This window comes from Chiloscyllium punctatum, chromosome 9 (assembly GCF_047496795.1).
Source record: "Chiloscyllium punctatum isolate Juve2018m chromosome 9, sChiPun1.3, whole genome shotgun sequence".
NCBI classification, from domain to species: Eukaryota; Metazoa; Chordata; class Chondrichthyes; order Orectolobiformes; family Hemiscylliidae; genus Chiloscyllium; species Chiloscyllium punctatum.
In genome coordinates, this window is record NC_092747.1 from 113,002,675 (window position 1) to 113,025,272 (window position 22,598).

Below are 22,598 nucleotides of genomic sequence, written 5' to 3' on the forward strand. Positions count from 1 at the left end.
GTCTGAGACTAATGCATTTTTCACATTTTCCAAAGAATATGGGAATAGACTTGAAGAGGTTGATTGGCCATGATACTATTGGGAGACATTCCACTGTCCTCTTGCTTCAGTTTCTCATGATCTGAGGAAATCAGTCAGAATTGGGAAACCAAGGAGGGTCTTCCTGGTTTTCACTGCTGCTGGGCAAAAAACGTTTGGAAGATCAGGATAGGGAAAGAATAATGGGAGTCAATGATAATGCCTTCCAATGGGGAGAGGGAGAGATTGAGAGACAGCTCCTCCCAATCACTTCTAACAGGGACAGTGAAGGAACTTCTAGATCCTCCTTGCAAGTGTTCAGGAGGGAACACCCACACTGATTCATCTTTTTGTGTTATACCATGAAATTGTTACCTTTAGAATGTGTAGTGATTGAATTTGGAGATCTTGAAATTTAAAGCTAATGTGATTGCTTCGATGGCCAGACAGAGTGAGAAACTGCATTAAAGTGACTTTTGTGCAAACATTGGTTCATGATGCTCCCCCTTTAACTATTTGTGTTGCTCTTCCTCATAGAATGCCTGAGAACGTTTGGACCCATCAGCTACAGAAATCCAGATCTTGTGACCTGTGTTCACAGTAAGTTCCTCATCATGTGCTCGTTGACGGGAGGCTGAAAATGTAACAAAAATACCTCTGCACTTGTCTCAAAGATAGTGATAAGGACTGGGGCTGGAGGTATTGGGGAGATGGCAAGTTGGGGCTTTTTGTTACTTCAGTACCTGAATTTGGAAAACTGTCAACTTATGCAAGGAAAGTGCTTGGTCATTGCACTGCACCCTCAAGGTTGACTTTCCAACAGTGCAGCACTCCATCATTACTGACGCCCTGACAGTATTGCGCTCCTGCAGTACTGACCCTCTGACAGTGCAGCACTCCCTCAGCACTGACCCTCTGACAGTGCAGCACTCCCTCAGCACTGACCCTCTGACAGTGCAGCACTCCCTCAGCACTGACCCTCTGACAGTGCAGCGCTCCCTCATTCTTTGACTGGAAATTTCAGGCTGTATTATGATCTGATGGCTCATAATTTGTTTTATGTTTTGAGCCCAGGAATTACTGTAGGCAGTGATCAATAATGAAGAATGTGCAGTCTGCTGGATTATGGTAAAAGTGTATGTATTCGTGACTGGAACTGACCTTTTTGTTTTGTTTCATTTTTGACTTTGTATGTGATTTGTTGAAGATATTGCACTCTGTCCCAGATTTAACTTGGATCATGTTACTGAAATGAAACCCAGAAAACGCATGAAAAAAATGTTTTATATGTCAATATAGTTGACCTTGCTGAGAATTTAAATATGTGAATCTCTAAGCACTCTCAAATCCTATCAATAGCATTCCAATACTTCTTAATTTCTCTCTCTTTGCTTGGTTTCTAGATATCCCAGATCAGTGTTCTCCCCCACCTTGCAACCCTGTGGGTTATGACCGATGTGAGGATCAGAAGGGAACTTTCAAATGCTTTTGTAAATCAGGCTGGGAGGGCACCTTATGTAATGAAGGTACAGTATGTGTTTCATCCAGAGATTAAAGATTTTCCTGATGAGGAGAAATTGAACAGTTTAGACCGATACTCACTTAATGTTTGAAGAATGAGAGGAGATCTATTTGAGTTGTATATGATGTTGTAAGGGATTGACAAAGTAGACATGGAGTGGGGCAATGAGAGGTCAAGGTTGTAGGCTAAAGGTGGCTTTCAAAACAGAGATGAGGGCAAATGACTTCTCTCTAAAGGTCGTTAATCTGTGGACTTCACTTCCCCAGAGTACATTGGATGTTGGGACATTGCCGAAATTGAAGGAGACAGCTTTGTAATTAGTAAAGGGTTGCTGGAAGCAGACAGCGAAGAGGAATTCAGACTGAGATGAGATCAGCCATGATCATATCAAATGGCGGAGCAGGCTTGAATTACCTGGAAAAAAAATCCAAAGAACTAGAGACACTGGAAATCCTAAACCAAAACAGAAATTGCTGGAAATGCTCAGGAAGGCTGGCAGCATCACCTACTCCTGCTCCTACTGGCTATGTCCTTATCTGCTGAAAATTTATGATTGGACTGTACTGCTCTCTCTGTACTGTGCTTGAGGGAGAGAGCAGGAGAGTGGGACTAATTGGATAGCTCTTTGAAAGAGTCAGCACATACATGATGAGCCAACAATGGCTTCCTTTAGTACATTGAATTTCTAAATTTATTAAGAACACTGTTTGGACAGTGAGAGGTTAATTTCGACCTTTGGCCTCTTACTACTACCACCCCCGACTTTATTTCTTTTTGTAAACAAAATAGCTGTGAGATTATATTCACGTGAATTGTGAGAGCCTGTTCAGTTCATTTCTCCGTACACTTTACAACTGAGTGACTGGCCATCATGGATCGATCTTTCAACTCTGTGATTGGTTCAGTTAACTGATACTGTGATTGGGCGGAAGTGGGTACTGCAGATGCTGGAGGTCAGAGACAAGATCAGAGTGGTGCTGGAAAAGCACAGCAGGGTCAGGGCAGCATCCGAGGAGCAGGAGAATCAACATTTCGGGCAAGAGTCCTTCATCAGGAAACTGATTCTCTGATTGTTTCAGTTAGCTAATGCTGTGTTGGAAACAGAAGTTGCTGGAAAAATTCAGCAGGTATGGCAGCATCTGTGAAGAGAAATCAGAATTAATGTTTCGGATCCAGTGACTCTTCCTCCAAAACGCTAACATTGATTTCTCTCCACAGATGCTGCCAGACCTGCTGAGCTTTTCTAGCAACTTCTGTTTTTATTTCGACTTTACAGCATCTGCAGGTCTTTCGCTTTTTATTTAATGCTGTAATTCGTTCAGCTAACTAATATTGTGACTGGTTCAGTGAACTAATACTGTGATGGGTTCAGTGAAGGAATACTGGGATTGGTTCTGCTGCTGACATTGTGACTCTCTGCATTCCAGATATTATTGAGTGTGAAATCAACAATGGTGGCTGTGAACACATCTGCTCAAACACGGAGGGGAGTTACGAGTGTCTGTGCAAGAAAGGATTCATCAAGAAGCAGGACAATCGACGTTGTGAAGGTGAGGTGGGCACCTGGGGACAGAGTCCTGTGGGTTTGGACTCTGAGGGAGAAGGCCAACCTGATCACGTTATAATTTCAGATGTTCACACTTGTGGGCTCCCGTTCATTGACATTTGCAGATGGGAAAAATGGACAGGAGAAGGAAGGAAAAATCACTGTTGGGATGGGCCTGAGGTTCTACAGTTCGATGCTGGGATGTGATTGGCAGTGGCATTTACTGCTCTTTGCTAAATAGGCTTGAGGTGATGGTGTTGAGCTGCCTACTGACCCACTGCAGTCCATGGGATGAAGCTATATACACACAGTGCTTTTGCAGTGTTCTCCATTTGACTGGAGGATTTATTACTTTGAGAACATTCAAGCTTGACACCCTATCCGTCACAATTAACATTCACCCTCTCCATCACTGATGCTCAGTAGCAGCAGTGTGTGCTCTCTATGAGGTGCACTGTTGCAACTTGCCAAATCTTCTTCGACAGCACTTGCAAAATATATGACCTCCAGAAGGGCAAGGGCAGCAGGCACATGGGAACGCCATCATTGGCAAGTTCTTTTCCAAGGAGAAAGTGAAGACTGCAGATGCTGGAGATCAGAGCTGAAAATGTGTTACTGGAAAAGCGCAGCAGGTCAGGCCGCATCCAAGGAGCAGGAGAATCGGCGTTTCGGGCATGAGCCCTTCTTCACACTTTCCTCATTCCTGAAGAAGGGCTCATGCCTGAAACGCCGATTCTCCTGCTCCTTGGATGCTGCCTGACCTGCTGCGCTTTTCCAGCAAGTTCTTTTCCAAGCCAGACACCATCCTGACATATCACTATTCCTTTCCTATCGTTGGGACAAATTTCTGGACGTCCATCCCTGTCAACATTGTGGATGTCCCTGTGCCGCAAGGATTGCCGTGACTCAAGAGGACACCACCTCAAGGACAAGTAAGGATGGAAGATAAATGCTGGCCTTGCCCTAATTCAATAAGGCCTTAACAAAGAATGATTGTGTTCCAGAATTGTTGTACAGGATGTTGGTGAGACCTCTTCTGGAAAACTGTGTCCAGTTCTGGTCTCCCTGTTCTAGGTAGGATATTATTAATTTGGAGAGGTTTCAGAGTAGATCTACCAGAACATTGCCAGGAATGGAAAATTTGATTTATAAAGAGAGGCTGGATAGGCTGGGGTGTTTTTCACTGGGCCTAGGAGGTTGAGAAGTGACTTATAGGGATTTATGAATCATGAGGATAGAGATAAGATGAATGGCAGGTGTCTTTTCCCTAGGGTGGGGGATTTCAAGACCAGGGGGCATGCTTTTAAGATGAGAGGAAAAAGAATTTAAAAAGACACAAGGAGCAATTTCTTTTACACAGAGAGTGGTTCGTGTGTGGTATGAACTTCCAGAGGAAGTGTTGGATGCAGACACTGTTGCAACATTTAAAAGGCATTTAGTCAAGTACACAATTAAGGAATGTTTTGAGGGATATGGGCCAAGTGCAGGCAAGTGGGACTAGTTTACTTTGGGATTATGGTCAGCATGGACTGGTAGCTGTGGGAGTCAGTGTGTTTGTGGATGATAACAATGTTGAGTCAGTCACGTTGATGGAGTTTGACTCACACAGCTAGTTGGACTACACGTCCTCCCACCTACCTCTTGTAAAAATGCTATCGCTTATTCCCAATTCCTCCGCCTCTGTTGCATCTGCTGCCATGAGGACCAGTTCCACCATAGAACACACCAGATGGCCTTCTTCAAAGACCCTAATTTCCTCTCCCACACAGTTGATGATGTCTTCCAGCACATCTCATCCACTTCCCGCACTCCTGCCCTCAAACACCCCACCCCTCCAACCGCAACAAGGACAGAACTCCTCGGTCCTCACCTTTTACCCCACCAATCTCCGTAAACACCGCATCATGCTCCGCCATTTCTGCTATCTTCTAACGGACACCCCACCACAAATGTATTTCTCTCCCCACCCCTATCCGTGTTCCGGAAAGAGCATTCCCTCTGCGACTCTCTTGTCAGGCCCACGCTCCCCCGCTAATTCAGCCTCCCCTCCTGGCACCTCCTCTTGTCGTTGCAGGAATCGCAAAACCTCTGCCCACACCTCCCCCCTCATTCCGTCCAAAGCCCCAAAGGATCCTTCTGCATCCATCAAAGTTTTGCCTGCACTTCCACGCACGTCATTTACTGTATCCATTGCGCCTGATGCAATCTCCTCTACATTGGGGAGACTGGATGCCAACTTGCAGAACATTTCAGAGAACATCTCCAGGACACCTGCACTAACCAACCCCACTGCCCCGTGGCTGAACACTTCAACTCCCCCTCCCACTCTGCCAAGTACATGCAGGTCCTGGGCCTCCTCCACCGCCAACCCCTAACCACCCGATGCCTGGAGGAAAAATGCCTCATCTTCTGCCTTGCGACCCTCCAACCCCATGGCATCAATATGGATTTCGCCAGTTTCCTCATTTCCTCTCCCCCCACCTTACCCCAGTTCCAGCCTTCTAACTCCGCACCCGCCCTCATGACCTGTTCTGCCTGTCCATCTATCTGTTCCACTCGCCTCTCTGACCTATCACCTTTACCCCCACGTCCATCTATCAATCACACTCTCAGCTACCTCCCCCCTCAGCCCCACCCTTACCCATTTATCTCACCACCCCCTTGGCTCACAAGCCTCATTCCTCATTCCTCATTCGGCTTATGCCCGAAACGTTGATTCTCCTGCTCCTTGGATGCTGCCTGACCTGCTGTGCTTTTCCAGTACCACACTCACGACTAGAGAGGTTTTCTGTCATGAGTGTGTGATACCTTTAGGCTGCTGAGTAATGAGATGTTAGGATAGGAGATCAGGATACTTTTTCTTATTTTAAAAACAGTACAAAATACAGTTAACAATAAACAGAAAACAGCAGTTCACAAAAAAACCCACTATATACAGGGGAAAGGGCAGTAAAGCCAAACTCCAAACTCCACCGTTCAACTAGTTTTCAGGGCGATGAGGACAAACCTCAAATCCCACTTCCGTTCAAAGGTAACAGTAACCAGCACTGACAAGACAGTGCAATCAATGAGAAACAGTGCATAGAGCACAGACCCAATATAGCTATAAAAAAGGACACCTAACACCCATCCACACCACATACTGATCAGACTGTCTTTGGCTAGCCTTCCTGCAGGACAGTCATCAGCCTTCCGGTCTCTGGCTGCCCTGCGTACCAGAATAGGTTTTGTTTCCCTTGACACAGATCCAGCTCTCTCTGAGCCAGCTCTCAGAGTGAACAGAACCGCTGACACTCCTGTTTCTTATAATTTAGGGTACATTTTATTCCAGTCGTTGGTTTTTTTTTGTTCAGCTGCTTCAAATGTTTTGTTAATTAGATTAATTCAGCTGATATTATTGTAAGTTGCAAGTCACATAAAAATAATTTAAACTTCCAGACATCGATGAATGTGCGTTGGATTCGGAGATTTGTGGATTGGCAGTTTGTGAAAATATACTGGGGTCTTACAAGTGCACATGTGATCCTGGATACAAATATGACTTTTCGACAAAGTCTTGTGAAGGTAATTGCTTCCCATACTCTATGCTGGAGTAAGGAAACTGGGAATTAATCATCCTTCCAGCTGCGAGATCCTTATTGGTGTCAATCTGGACAGGTGTTTCACTGCAGAGAATAAAATGATAGATTTCAACAAGAAAATCAACTTGCATTTATATATTATCATCAGTGTTATGGAAAACAAACCCCAAGAATTTCATAAGAGCGGTTATCAAACAAGATTTGATACTGAGCCATATAAGGAGACATTAGGACAGGTGACTGAAAACATGATCGAAAAGGTTACAAGGGGCACCTTGAGGAATAATCACTCAGAGGTTTGGGGAGGAACTCTGCAGCTTGGAGCCTGAGCCAGGTTGGAATGATTAGAATTGTTCCAGGCTGGAATTCACTCTGGGAAGGTGATTTCCACATTTGATTTTTGAAGGAACTGAACCTCGGGGAGCACTAACACACCAGTTGGTAAGCTTTTATTCTCAGTAGACATTGGATGTGAGCTTCTTTTCTAATTGAGGTTTGTCAAAATGCCCTGAAAGGAACTTGCTGGAGGGAATCCTGGCTGTAATTATTTTGTCAGATACTGCTGGGGGTGTTAGACGGTTCCATTGAGAGGAGGGGTTACAATTGTTGGCAGTTCTAGCAGTTAATACTCCGAATAGGCTCACATCCTTGAACACAGGCTGCAAAACATAGGAATAGGAGGAGCTCATTCAGCCCCTCAAGCTTGTTCTGCTGTCCCATTTGATTATGGGGGATATGAATGTGCTAATTAAGAGCATGAGTAGGCCATGTTCCACCCCAATCCATGCCATATTCTGATCTTTGATCGATAATTCATAGTGCCATTGTTTAACAAAAAGCTATCCATCCTAGTCCCAACAACAATTCAGGTTCCAAACTCCTTAGTTACTTATGTAAGGAAGAAACACTGAGGTCACAGCCTATTGAGGCATATGACAGCATTACCCATGCAAGGTGGGCACAGTTACATATATATCTAACCAAAGAACAGCCCAAGACTAGGTATCCATGAGGTACTGTGGGCAATAAACAACAGTCTGAGCACAGTCTGTGCTGAGCATCCATTACCTCATTGCCATCAAACTGGTGCACCCTGGCTCAATGAGGTGCTGTCAACCAACAGATGAATGGGACAACTCTCCCCTGGAGACAGTCATCCTTAATACAAAGGAAGGGTTATTAAGGTTATTGGAGGTCAATTCTCTCAGTCCCAGGACAGTACTGCAGGAATTCCTCAGTCCAGTCAAGCCCACTTGTACAATAATGAGGGAGTGTTGCACTCTGAGGTAGTGCTGTCTTTAAGAGAAGTACAATGCCTTCCTGCATGCCTAAAGCCTCCCCGCAGCACTATAATGGGCAGGAGTGCTCCCTCAAATAACATCGCAAAGACCAGATTATCTCATCATTTATCTCATTGTTTTTTTTAACTGTGGAACATTCATTGCCCTGTTTCCTGCAGTACAACAGTGATGCCACTTCATTGGCTGTAAGATGTGCTGAGTTAATTTAAAGCTTAACAAATCAAGGATATGTGTCATAATATTGAACCTTTGTTCTGCCGCTCAGATATAGATGAGTGTGAAGAGAATATCTGTGCTGGAGATTGTGTCAATACCCGTGGTGGATATGCTTGTTTCTGTGATGGAAAGCAAGGCCTCAAGTTGGCAGCGGACTTGCAGAGTTGTACAGTAAGACCTTGTTTGTACTTTGTCTCCTTGGTGGAACAGTGGGGAGAATAAGACAGCCTGACGCCACATGATTGATTTATTTTGTGGATATTTAGTAAGTGCATTTTAGCAATCGTCTATTTCCGCTCACAGTTTGTCAGACAGTGAGGCAGTCCTTGCTCATTATGCAGCAAGACCTGGACAGACTTCACATTTGAGCTGACAATAATCACCCCACGCAAATGCTAAGCATCTCAAATAAAACCTAACCACCTCCCTATGACATTCCATGGCATTACCATCCCCACATCTCCAAACATTAAAATCCTGGGGGTTAATGATTAACCAGAAACTGAACTGGACGAGTCCTACTGTGGCTGCATGAGCAGGTAAGATGCTGGGAATTCTGTGGCAAGTAACATGCCTTTCCCCCCCCCCCCCCCCCCCAAAGCCTGTCCAGTATTGGTAAGGCATAAGTGAGGGGTGTGGTATAATGCACACCACTTGCCTGGATGATGAGTGTAGCTCAAACATCACTCAAGAACCTAAATGGTGTAGTCAGGGATTTTGGTGGTCACATGGGAGAAGGGGTTGTGGGAGTGTACGTCTGGACTGCTATGATTGTGAAACCTTTGAGGTGCATACACCTTTTGAGGCATTCTTAATATTATCCAACAAGAAATAGAAATGGGTAATTGGCCTTGGAAAAATATCTCCATTGTGAAATTTTGATGCAAACAAATGGCTTTAACTAGTTGCTACATTGTTAAATTTGCTACAAGACATTTTTCTTGAAAGCAGGAAGCCATCTTGATGTCTCTTTTTGTTTCAGCTTATTTTGCCATGTGCTTCTCTGAACACTTGGAAAAATGAAGGGTCCTTATATCTGGGGCGATTCTTCAAAGGGACTCCTGTGATGCGTTTTAACTTCAAAAGAAAGCAGCAAACAAGGTGAGGCATTGTCACTGCCACAGGATTTCACCGCTGGGTGAGTCCAGAGCACGGAATCTTAAAATCAGAGTCAGGCTGTTCAGGGAGTGAGGTCAGAAAGCCCTCCTACACACACAGGGCAGTGGCAATCTGGAACTGTCTGCCACAAGAATCTGTTTTGACTGGGGTCAAGTCTAAAATTTCGATTGGGTGAAGTGATTAATGGATTTGGAACCAAGATCCAGCCAAGTCTCCATAGGTTTGCATGGCAGAACGGATTTGAGGGGCTGAATGGTCTTCTGTTTCTACTGTGTCTTTGAATGGGAGAACGGAGAAACTGCAGTTGTTCTGGGTATGTTTGCCGAGCTGGGGAACTGGTTTGCAAGCGCTCTGTCCCTGTCTGGGTGACATCCTCAGTGCTATCGAGCCTCCTGAGATGTGCTGTTGGCCTGGGTATTCTGGAATTTATTTGGTTTCGTTCTCGCTGCTTCCTGTTGCTGGTTCCTGTTGCTTGTTGCAGTGACCGGCATTTGGGTCTAGGTCGATGTGTCTGTTGTTGGAGTCTGTGGATGAGTGCCATGTTTCCAGAAATTCTCTGGATGTCTTCTGTTTAGCTTGTCCTGGATTACACAAGGACCATCGGACAAGCCAAACAGATGTCAGCCAAAGAATTTCTAGAAGCATGGCACTCGTCCACAAACTCCATCAACAAACAAACAGACCTAGACCCAATATACCGGCCACGACAACGAGTAACTGGGAGCAGCAGGAACGGAACCAAATAAATTCCAGGTGGCACAGTACAGTGGCACTTCACAGCAGGCTCCAAAGCCCTGAGGATGTCACCGAGATAGGGGGTGAAACATCTGCAAGTCAACGTCCCAGCTCGGCGAACATACCCGGAACCACTGCAACCGATACCTGAGCCGCAAATCTTTACCCAAACCTTGAATTGTGAAACTGTGTGCAGCTGATCCTAGAATTTGTCTGCGTCAGAAAGGACAGCAAATGCTTTATTGGCTGGAGAGAACTTTGTGACCTCCTGAGGTCAAGGAGGTGCTATATAAAGGTAAGTTCTTTCATTCTGTCTATTGGGGAGCGTGCTCCTTCACCCTGAAATTTTCATCTTTTGAAGTTGAGTGAATTTTGTTTCAAATCGATAAGTCCGGGTTGTGTGAAGTTTGAACAGAACGTACAAATAAATAATAAAACATAATCATGGGCATAAATTGCTTCCTTATGCAAAATTGAAACTTGTTGAATAAATATTTTGAAATAAAGCTTGCCCTACGTTTGGTTTGAATCCCTGTGTGGGGTCCTCCTGGCACAGGCTATGAGAATATTGCCGTCTCACTCGGCCAAGATGGGACTGTGCCTGGAGCTCACTAATGGCCAAATACTGTGCAAGTTCTTACAGAGCCCCAGTGCACATGATTATCAGTCTTTAGTCCCACTGGGCCGGACTCCAGAACATTTGAAAGTGCTTAGGCCTTTAGTCTTTCAAGTCATTAATGTTGTCTGGAAATATCAACACAATGAAAGCTTTGAACACAGGGATGGAGGAAGACCATTCAAACCTGGTACTTTATTCAGTGGGATCATAGCTAACCTGTTCCATTGACCTGGAGACTGTGACCGAACAAATGTCTGTCACTCTCAGTGTGGAAGTTGAAGCAGTAAAATTTTCTCAATACAACCTCTGCTATCTGTGTCCAATATCACATGTGATCAAAGCTATTTGGATGCTGTCTGAACTGCTGTGCTCTTCCAGCACCACTAATCCAGAATCCTGTTCACCCACCATGCTCACTAATCACAGTAGTATTTGCCCTGCCAACAGCTGAATTGTAGAATTTCCATTCTTATTTTCAAATCTCTCCAGGGTCACATCTGTAATCTCCCTCTGTCTCTTCTCACAATCTTTTTCCTCCCCTGTTCCAACCTTCCGAACTATCTCTATTCTAATCGCTCCATTACTGGAGGCTGTGCTGTCAGCTGCTTGGGCCCTAGTGCAGGAATTGTCTCACTGGAAGTCTCTTGACAAATTATGCGAGGCGGAGATTGGGCAGATAGTCAGAGGCTTTTTCCAAGGATGGGAAAGTCAACTACAAGAGGGTGCAGGTTCAAGGTGATAGGGGGATCAGTTTGAGGAGAAGTGCGGGGAAAATAATTCACACAAAAGGTGGTGGGCACCTGGAATGCACTGTCAGTGGAGGCATGTTAGCAATGTTTAAGGTGCATCTTAAGAGACACATGGATGACAGGTGAACAGTTGGATGAAACCACGCTTTGGGCAACAAGCAGTGGGTCTAAGTAAGGATTAGAATTGGTGCAGGCTTGATGTGCTAACAGGCTTGTTTCTGTGCTACATTATATTGTGTTGTACAATTTGTATTGCTCTCCCCCTTTTGACTTGCTGCTTAAAATCTGCCCCTTTGAACAAGCTTTCATCACCTAGTCATCTACCCTAATTTCTCCACATATGAACAAATATTTGTTGATTGATTGATTTATTTGTCACGTGTACTGAGGTACAGTGAAACGCTTTGTTTACGAGCAGTACAGGCAGAACATAATAAACAAGGATATACAGAACAAAAAGACTTAGACTGAAGCATACAGGTTACATTGCACAGGGTGTGTGCCACCCAAGATCAGCGTTAGCAAAATCAGCATTATTTGAGGCTAGAGAGTCCATTCATCAGTCTAATTACGGCCAGGATGAAGGTGTTCCTGAACTTGCTGGTGTGTGTTCAGGCTTCTGTATCTTCTGTCTGACAGAAGAGGTTGTAGGAGATCATAACTGGGGTGGAATGGGTCCTTGATGATCTTTGCAGCCTTTCCATGACAGGGAGCCATGTAAATGGAGTCCATGGGTGGGAGGTTGGCTTCCTTAATGGTCTAGACTGTGCACACAATCTTCTGTCGTTTCTTCCAGTCCAGTTGCTATACCAGGCCGTTGTGCAACCAGGCAGTATGCTTTCAACGGTGAGTCTGTAGAGAACGGTGAGTCTGTAGACATTGGTGAGGGTCCTTATGGACGTGCCAAACTTCCTCAGCCGCCTGACGAAGAAGAACCATTGCTGTGCCTTCTTGACTGTCGCATTTACATGGGAAATCCAGGACAGGTTACCGGTTATTGTCACTCTGAAGAACTCGACACTCTCCACCCTCTCAACCTCAGCTCTGATGTAGATAGTGGCGTGCTCTCCTCCTCCTCTCTTTCTGAAGGCAGTGATCGGTTCTTTAGTTTTGCCAACATTAAGAGGTTGTTATCATTGCACCATGTCACCAAGCCCTCTGTCTCTTTTCTGTATTTTGACTTGTCGTTAGATGTCTGTCCTACCATGGTGGTGCCATCAGCAAACTTGTAGGTGCTGCTTGTTTGGAATTTGGCAACACCATTGTGAGTGTTCAGGGAGTACAGTGGGAAGCTGAGGGCACATCCTTGGTGGCTCCATTGTTGAGTGTTATTGTGGAGGAGATGCAGTTCCCCATCTTCATTGATTGCGGTCTGTGGGTCAGGAAGCTGAGGATCCAGTTGCAGATGGTGGATCCGAGACCAAGGTCACAGAGTTCTGAGATCAGTCTGGAGAGGTTTATGGTGTTGAAGGCAGAGCTGTAGTCAATGAGCTGGAGTCTGATGTTTTCCAGATGTTCCAGGGGTGAGTACAGGGCTAGGGATATGGTGTCCGCTGTGGACCTGTTACACTGGTGAGCAAATTGTAGGGGACAGAGACAGGCTGGGAGACAGGAGTTGATGTGGGTCATGATCAGCCTTCCAAAGCACTTCATGATTACTGAGGTCGGAGCCATTGGACTGTAGTCATTTTGGCAGATTGCATGTGCTTTCTTAGGTACGGGGATGATGGTGGTCTTCTTGAAGCAGGTGGGGACTTCGGCTTGTAGGAGGGAGAGGTTGAGGATGTTGGTGAATCCCTCTGCCAGCTGGTCTGTGCAGGCTCTGAGTGCTTGGCCAGGGACTCCCCATCGCTTTCCTTGGGTTGACTTCCCGGAAGATCGACCTGACGTCTGCAGCAGTGACCGAGGGAATGGGTGGGTCTGGGGCAGGCACCTCCACACCCCTAGCATTCTGCTCGAACCGAGCATAGAGAGCATTGATCGTGTCAGGGAGGGATGTGTCTTTGTCTGTGATCCTGCTCTGCTTCATTTTGTGTCCCAGCATTTTGACTTTGCTGACTGTCACAATCCTTGAGGTGCTTTACTAAGTTAATGGCACCATATAAATCCAAGTTTTATAAGTTAAACCCATGTTGGGAATGGGGATTGACTGGTGGTGAAAACTGTTTAACTCCGTGAAGATTAACTGGGAAAATCTGTTTGTTTTTCACTGGCTGTAGGGGCTCACGTGAGATACCACGTGACCAGTGACAGGAGTGTGAGAGTGAGGTAATTGGTTGGTTACATGGTGCTCCAGTCAGAGTTGCTGACACTCGCTGTGAGAGTGTTCCTCAGTAATCTGGGTAATGATTGTTTTTTTATAAATGGGCAGCTTCTCGGTGGAATTCGATTTTCGAACGTTTGATACAGAAGGTACAATATTCCAAGCTGGACTTCAGCAAAACAGCAACTGGATCATGCTGGGACTGCATAATGGGAAGCTGCAAGTTCAGTACAGTAACACCAATGAGGCTACAGGTGGCGTTACCACTGGAGGTCCACTCCTGAACAATGGCAATTGGCACACGGTATGTTCACAGCTGCTTACCACTTCACTTGCACCTCTTTTAAGGAGCGTTTGTGGGGCTTTGGGGTTCAGCTACTTTTGTTATGACAACGTTGTATTAACCAGTACTCATGGGGCCAGGAGTGTGATGGTTGATCAAAAACCAGTTGATCAAGAGAGCCATATAATCAATGTAGAAATGTAATGCAGGGGGTATATATGTCGCAGTTATACATTATCTGCCACCTGATTGACTGAAATAATGATGCCTTAAATAAAACTTACCAGCAGAGAGCCTTCTCACTCGCACCCTCAACTGATTACTCAGACATCGCATTAACACAGTAAACGTCTGGTGTTTAAGGGATATAATTCATGCCAGTTTATTGAGAGTGTTGGCTAACACAGCGCCAGTTAAAATTTCCTGTACCTGATTGTTCTGTTAAATGGAAACCCTTCATTGCTGATGTACATGAGAGGACCATGCTCATGGTTGTCAATTTTGTACAGGCTCTGCGTTTCCAGTGTGGGGCCTTACACGTTGCGTTAACTGTGTCCATTAGTTTCACTTTGCTGTTTCTGAAGGTGCAAAATATTTTTCCGTTTCAGATTTCCGTTGAAGAATCAAGGAGCAGCTTGATTGTGAAAGTTGCCCGAGAAGCGGTGATGCATATTAACATCCCCACAAGCCTGTTCCAGGAGATACAAGGATCATTTCAGATAGACATTTCTGTTGGAGGCCTACTTAATGACGGGCAGCTTGTTAAATCGGTAATTGACTTTATGACACACTGCTTTCCAACGATCCGGCTAGGCTTTGGGATTACTTAGAGTATGTGGGCCTTGTTTCTCTTCTCTGAAAATGAGCTTCCTCTGAAATTATTCCTTTTCCTCTAAGTTCTCTGTTCAGGACATTCCACATTAGGAATGAGAATCTGACTGCGATTCTCAATTACCAAGCGACCTCACGATCTGATTGGTCCTCTTGCAGATAAATCCTCGATTGGATGCCTGCATGCGTGGGTGGAACTGGATGAATGGTGAAGACACGATAACAAGTGAGACTATCAAACATGATGAAAGGTTGCAATGTTTCTCTGACATTGGGATAGGATCCTATTTTCCTGGATATGGCTTTGCCTCCTTTGACATCACATATGGTGAGTGAACCATTCTCTTCCTGTTAATATCATACTGGAGTTCTGTCGTTGACTGGCAATCTTCATGTCACTTATGAAAAAGCTTCATTTTTGCCAGCTCTGATGACACAAGGCTTGTGTACACCTGGTGCCTGAGGCATCACTGTCAGCCTCTTGGAGGAAGTTACCTATGAGGTTCATTTTGTATAAGCTAAATTAACCCTGGATTCAGAGTAGGGAATTTCATAATATTCATAAATTTATTCGTATTTTTGTTTCGGCTCGATTATGAACTGGAACAGTTTCAATCTGAGAGTTGTTTTACGTCACTATGCTTACACTTTTGTTTTGTTCTCCTTCCATGCTCTTACCTGATCTTTCCAACTCCCATTTTAATCAACAGCCAAGGTGCCACCTTTACAATGTTTGCTGCTGTTAACCTGCTCCAGACTGATAACGAGCAGCACTGAGATCCAGTACTGAATCCTCAAACGCTCCATTGTTTATCAGCTCACTCAATCAGACCATTCAGACCCAGTCCAACCTGTTATGTATCTTCATCATGGACGTCTGGGATTTCATTTACACATCGAATTGGTTGATGGTTTTTGGAACTCCCAGACTGAGGTCGATGTTTTAGAAATGTTTCTGCATTCACACATTAATTTCTTGCTTAACATTGTAATAGTGTTCCTGAAAAGTGCAACTTTTAAGTGATTCAACTTGAAGCATATCAGATTTTCCCCCATTACAACCAAAATGAAAGTTGTGTCTGGGTTCTGTCAGACTTTTCCCAACACACCATAGTCTTTAAGTAGAATCACTGTTCAATCCTAAAGTCCATATTTGTAATTCTTTTCTTGATTCATGGGATACGTGTGTCATTTACCTGGACCAGCATTTTTGCCTGTCCCTAAGTGCCTTGAACTGAATCGCTTCAAAGGCCTGTTCAGAGCTCAGTTAAAAATCGATCACATTGCAGTGGGTCTGGAGTTACATATTGGCCAGCCCAGGTGAGGATAGTTTTCCTTCCCTGAATGACATTGGTGAATCAAATGGGTATTTTCTATAATTGACAATGATTGGCCATTACAGTAGTTTTTATTTCCAAACTTTTAGTAGAATTCAAATTTCACCATTTTCTACAGTTGGATTCAAACCCATGTCCCAGAATTTTAGGCTGGGCCTCTGGATCACTGGTCCAGAGAGCTCCTCCCATTCCAAAATGGTGCTGATTGGGTCACATGACACGACCTCCAAACTGACACAATGGGAATCCTAACTACATGAGTAAACATCCCATGATGTTAAGGCAGAGCTGTGCTGCTGAAGGGCTTTTGCCCGAACCGTCGATTTTCCTGCTCCTCGGATACTGCCTGACCTGCTGTGCTTTTCCAGCACCACTCTAATGTAAACCTTATAACAATCCTGAGCAGGGCAGTGCAGTCAGCTCACGTGGAATGGATAGCATAGTGTGTTGAATCTTACTTAGTGAAGTAAGTCATTGTTGCAGAGGGATAGAATCACAAAATACAGGAGGTCTATCAGCTCATCATTGGGGTGTGCATTCCAGATCTTACCAATTTAAAAGTATAGAATATTTTCCTCCTCTTACCTCCCTTAGTTTCCATGAAATCTTAAATCTGCATTGCTAGTCCTGAGTTATTCACTGGAATAAAATAAACAAGTGTGCCAAGGGTTATGGAGGTCAGACAGGAAGTGGAGCTGTGACCACAATCGGATCATAATGATTGGTGGAGCAGGGTTGAAGGACCAAACCCCTTACACCAGCTCCTCAGTTTTATTGAGTGTGCACTTTGTGAGTCACATTTACAAACTGATTCTTGAATCTGTGCTGGGTGAATTTGACTAAACCAGCAAACTTTATTTTTCTCAACTCAGCGACAAAACTGAGCAATGATGATGGGAGCTGGGCGGTGAACGTGGACCTTTTAATCCAACCCTCAGTAGACACCGGCGTCTTATTTGCGATTGTAAGTGGCAGCAATGTCTCACTGTCCCTGGCCATCATGGACTTGGATTCTGCTACACAGGTAATTAACGAGACGAAATCATGGGATTGGGCGTGGATATCAGAACAGTGATCCTCTCACCCAGTGGGTAACAGAATGGGCTTCTGTTCATTGCTTTATAAGATTGAGGATGAAGGCATTTGCACAGCAGCTCCTGACTCAGTGACAGATTCCAGCTGGGTCAAACTCCAAACTGGGGGAAGACACATTCCTTCCTGATACAAGAATAATAGCCAGTGGTCAAGTACGGTGGTGCGGGAAAGGTCAAAGGGCTTCAGGGGTGAAAGGTCACAACCGTTGCAGAGGAAGAGGTGAGAGAGTTACCGCAATAGTGTAAAACGTGATCCAACTATGACTGTTTCTTACAGGAGTAACTGAGGGAGTGTGCACTGTTCCTTCTGTTAGTCTGCACCTATGTTCAGACTACCTGGGCTGTATACAGATCAAACACACACATTGTTGACATTGTCATTTCTGGATCCAAGAGACCAGCCATGTGGACATGGAGAGATTCACTCTGGTAACGGGAGGTTTGCTGAGGTTAAATGACCTCAGGGGGACAGTGTGGAGGATTTTCTAACTCTGCATTTAACCCATGCTGCTCTTCTGACCCAGTCAGGAAGGTTGCCTGATTCCTCCTCTATTGTCCATGAAAGAAAGTGATTCTTGCAACTCTCTCTCTCACACACACACGTGCGCACACACACACATCATCTAGTTTCAAAACGTTAGCTTGCTTTCTCTCCATGGACGCTGCCTGACCTGCTGTGACCTCCAGCACTTTTTGTTTTCAGCACAGATCCCAGCGTCTGCAGTAATTTGCTCCTGATTCAGTGTCAGGAGTAAGTCATCCAGGTTCCTTACATTAACCAAGAAAAGTGTGGCTATTTTTAAAAGAAAACTTACTAAACACAGATTATTAACAGCTTTGAACTATGCAACTACACCTACGTAACCACACCAGTCTATAGCTATTTGTGTTCAAAACCAACAGATTTAGCATCCACAGGTCAGGTCATGTGACCTCTCTCTGAAAGCGTTGTAACCTCAGTGATTCCATTTAAGCAGCTTATATTCTTTTGAGGTGAAATCTGTTGTTTGTATCCACTTTCTGGGCTGTCCAAGCCTGCAATCTGACTGGGAACAGTTATGGAACAGTGCTGAGGGATGTTAGATGGTATTTTTCAATTCTACCCAGCATTGCAAGGCTCAGTTATTCAGGGAATACTGCTGTTGACTGTACTGCTAAACTATTGTGTTATGTGAAAAATTAATTTATAATACTGTTCTGACCTGACAGCACATTTATTAACTCATCCAAATGTGAATGAGTTGCAGAGTCATACAGCATGGAAACAAAACTATGCTGAACATAATCCCAAACTAAACTAATCTCACCTGCCTGCTCCTGGCCCATATCCCTCCAAACCTTTCCTATTCATGGACTTATCCATATGTCTTTAAAATGGTGTCACTGTGCTCACATCCACCACTCCCTCAGGAAGCACACTCCACACATGAACCAGCCTCTGTGTAAAAACTTTGCCCCTCACATTTTTAAAAAAATGTTTTTCCTCTCAACCATAAAAATGTGTCCCTGGTCTTGAAATCCCCCATCCTAGGGAAAAGACACCTTCCATAAACCCTGCCTATACCCCTGTTGGATTTATAAACCCCTGTACTGTTACCCCTCAACCTCCTGCGCACCAGTAGACAATGTCCCAGCCTTTTGTTACTGAAACGGGATACGCAGTTCAATGAGCATCGCAATCGTCAGGAATAAAAGTCGGGAATAAGTTCAAAAATTGGATGTTAGAGTAATCAAGCTCATGGTAAACCATGTAAGAAATTCACAAAAAAAATTTTCCATGCAATCAACTTAGCACAATCCTAGGTGTCACTGTCAGTTTGATGTCAGCCTCAGGGAGTTGTACTAGAACCTTTTCAGGATCTGAGCACAGAATCTCGGCTGTCCGTTCAATGCAGGACTATGGGAGGGGCATTGCACCATTACAGCTCCTGATCATGCTCTTGTAAAGCACCTTTTGTCATTTTATCCTGTTAAACTGACACAAAGCCCAATTTGTTTTTTTTATTAGAACATCATCCTAGCTATCGAGAATGTGATTGTTTACAAACTGGAAGGACTGACACTTTGTACCAGAGACAAATGGCCCGTCCAGCTCATTGCAACGAGAGGCCATATTGTCTTAGAATCTTCTGGAGTGGTCGGTGAGAGTCCATTGGCCGTGTCAGAGCTAGCAGAACATCTCTCCAAACTGGACCAGTATATGCAAGGCTCAGTGCTGACCTACTTGGGTGGACTTCCAGGTAAAAGCCATGACGTATACCTGTCGCATGTTCACATCCTTGTCCACATCGCCCTCATTTCCTTTCATGATTTTAGATTAGATTAGATTAGATTAGATTACTTACAGTGTGGAAACAGGCCCTTCGGCCCAACAAGTCCACACCGCCCCGCCGAAGCGCAACCCACCCATACCCCTACCTTTACCCCTTACCTAACACTACGGGCAATTTAGCATGGCCAATTCACCTGACCTGCACATCTTTGGACTGTGGGAGGAAACTGGAACACCCGGAGGAAACCCACGCAGACACGGGGAGAATGTGCAAACTCCACACAGTCAGTCGCCTGAGGCAGGAATTGAACCCAGGTCTCTGGCGCTGTGAGGCAGCAGTGCTAACCACTGTGCCACCATGCCACATTTTCTCTGTGGCATTCTTATGTTAAGACTTGTAGTAAACAAAGTTCCATGTTGACGTTTTACCTGTCACACTGTAATTGCAAGCTTTCCCCCACTATGTGATGTTGTTTCTTGGTTACTTCTCTGAACAATGTTACTGGAAATTGGCTAGTTACCTCATGGAATTATTATGTATTGTTCAGGAGTGTCCCACGGTTTCACCCTTGACATTTTATTGGAAAATTATTACTTCCAGATGAGCCCTCCACCCACCCCATCCACTGAAATGCTCAGCCATCCCGGCGCCATATTGAATTCAGTGACAAACTATGTTCTGGCCACAGTTCCCATGTCTGTGTTTCCAGATGTCTCCAATCCGTCTCTCACACTCTCTCATGTCACCAACTGGAGTCCAGCACACTGCAATCACCTTCCCTGACATTGAATAGCCATGAGGATTGTACTTAATGTTTATTCTGGGTGAAACTCAGAGGTGCCAGTCAAAACTCTCTCTTTTGTGGGGCTGGGCTGCTTTGGTGCAGGATGTCCCATGTCATTGGGTGAGGGGTTACCTGACCTGTAGCACAGTCAGCCTGACCCCCTGCTCATTGTCATTAACAGACAGGAAAGTGCTGGTCATTTCCTGACCCACACACTCGCACTTGAATGTAAAAAACCAAGGAATGAAGACATGAAAAACAATATCCATCAGACCCATTGGGTGAATTTAACTTCTCAGTGTTACTTAATCCTGGAATTTTCTCTGGTACAAGGACATAATGAAAGTGTCAGGTTGTCCATGCTGCTGCCCAGCTGCCTAACCTATTACAATGTCTCATTTTGCAGATGTCCCAGTAACATCTACCCCAGTGACTGCCTTCTACCAAGGCTGTATGCACGTTCGCATCAATAACCACTACATCGACCTGGACGAAGCTCTTTACAAACACAACGACATAAGGTCACACTCCTGCCCTCTAGTGGATGAGAGAGATTAGCAACATGGTACTCGACCTCTCGCCTGCTTGCTGCACCAAAGCTGAATCCTGTTCATTCCGAGAGCTGATGTGACCGAGTTGCTGTAGCTTTAACAGTGAAGGTTCCCTCCCTGTTTGGAGTGGGAGGTTGAGGGAGTGAGACAAAAGCAAGGCCGTTCAATAGCGAAGGCTCATGAGACAAAGATGTGTGACAAGTTGGTTTTGTAATGAAGGCAGTGGCTATAATACAATTTCGCAATCGTAATCAGATAAAAACAATTCGGTGAACTGGGATTAAATAGGAGCAGATCAACCCTGGCAATGAACAGCAGAGTTTTCAGATGCTTATCCTCATGTATCCAATAAGCTGATCACAGTATCATGTACTAATGCTTTTCAAATGTGGCTTATATAAAACACATCAAGTACATTTACTTTGTTATATTCAAACTGTATGCTTATAAACACTGGCATTTCAAAATTTGGACGTAAACTTCACACAATGAAGATACCTAACCAAAAAAGCCATGATACTTTATTTCCAAGACTCAGATACTCAAAATGCAAAGTTTATAAAATGATTTTATCTGCTTAATGTGTGATTTCATCAGTGCAACAGGAAAATGTATTGCTAAAGTTACTGATCCACAAAAGAGAGAGTTTTGATCCCGACAGAGTAGATCCAGATATAATGGATCATAATGTTGTCAGTCATCGCACAGCAGTGTAAGTAACCACAACACACTAGATTGTAATCCAGTGGAACACCACATAGTAGATTACTATGCAGTAACCCTTTGCTTTGTGAGTCAGGCGAAAAGGATCAAGTCATTCAGGACTTGAGATAAGGCAGAATTCCTTCAGTCAAGGTGGTGAATCTCTGGGAATTGCGTCCTCAGAGGGGCACAATCATGATGTTCAAGGTAGAGAGTGATAGGTTCACATATCTAAGCTATTAAGGCACTCAAGGATAATATAGGAAAATGGTTTCAGATTGAAGATCAGATATGGTCCACTGGAATGGCCAGCATTTAATTTTCAATTCCTAATTACCCTGAGCTGGCTTCTTGAATCACTGCAGTCCATTGGTGTAATTCACCTGCAGTGCTGTTAGAGAGGGAGTTCCAAGATTTTGCTCCAGTGACAATGAAAAAGGGGTGATGTAATTCTGGGTCAGCATCGAGTGTGGCTTGGATGGGAACTTGCAGGCAGTGGGGTTCCCATGTATCTGTTGCCCTTGTCCTATACAGTGGAGGCTGTGGGTCTGGAAAATGCTGTTAAGGAAGCTTGATGAGTTGTCGCAATGCATGTTGTAGATGGAACACATTGCTGACTCTGTGTCTCAGTTGAGGAGGGAATGAGTGTTGAAAGCGGTAGCTGGTGTGACAAGCAAGTGGGTCTGGGTGGTGTCAAGCTTCTTGAGTGTTGTTGGAGCTGCACCCACCCAGGCATTTGGGGAATATTCCATCAAACTCCTGACTCGTTCCATTTCAACAGGCTTTGGGCAGTCAGGAGGTGAGTTATTTGCCTCAGAAGTTCCGGCCTCTCGTCTCTTACTAGGTATCAGGGATGACGGAGAAAGTTAAGGGGTGATTTAGTTTACATTTATGAAGTATTTTGACGTGGAAATAAACAGCAACTGTTTCCGCTCTCTGGAAATGTCTGTAAGAAAAACGGTAAAATACCCAGAGGGGCTGATAAGGAGAATGTTCTTTGCACACAGCAACTTGCTGTGAACTGGAACGCACTGACTGAGAGGGCGATGGGAGCAAATTCAGTCGTAACTTGCA

The 22,598-nt window shown here is 44.6% G+C and overlaps 1 protein-coding gene across 1 annotated transcript in view; it reads left to right on the forward strand.

Moving 5' to 3' along the window:
- Nucleotides 1-21,403, forward strand: part of LOC140481617 (vitamin K-dependent protein S-like) — a 32,669-nt gene extending 11,266 nt beyond the window's left edge. The window contains exons 4-15 of the mRNA XM_072578094.1: nt 556-618; nt 1,422-1,544; nt 2,968-3,090; nt 6,525-6,650; nt 8,234-8,355; nt 9,167-9,285; nt 13,778-13,973; nt 14,561-14,722; nt 14,943-15,111; nt 16,993-17,144; nt 19,223-19,454; nt 20,678-21,403. Of these exons, the coding sequence (XP_072434195.1) occupies nt 556-618; nt 1,422-1,544; nt 2,968-3,090; nt 6,525-6,650; nt 8,234-8,355; nt 9,167-9,285; nt 13,778-13,973; nt 14,561-14,722; nt 14,943-15,111; nt 16,993-17,144; nt 19,223-19,454; nt 20,678-20,829 (1,739 nt within the window). The 3' untranslated portion in view covers nt 20,830-21,403. The remainder of the gene's footprint in view (nt 1-555; nt 619-1,421; nt 1,545-2,967; nt 3,091-6,524; nt 6,651-8,233; nt 8,356-9,166; nt 9,286-13,777; nt 13,974-14,560; nt 14,723-14,942; nt 15,112-16,992; nt 17,145-19,222; nt 19,455-20,677) is intronic.
- Nucleotides 21,404-22,598: the final 1,195 nt, after the last annotated feature.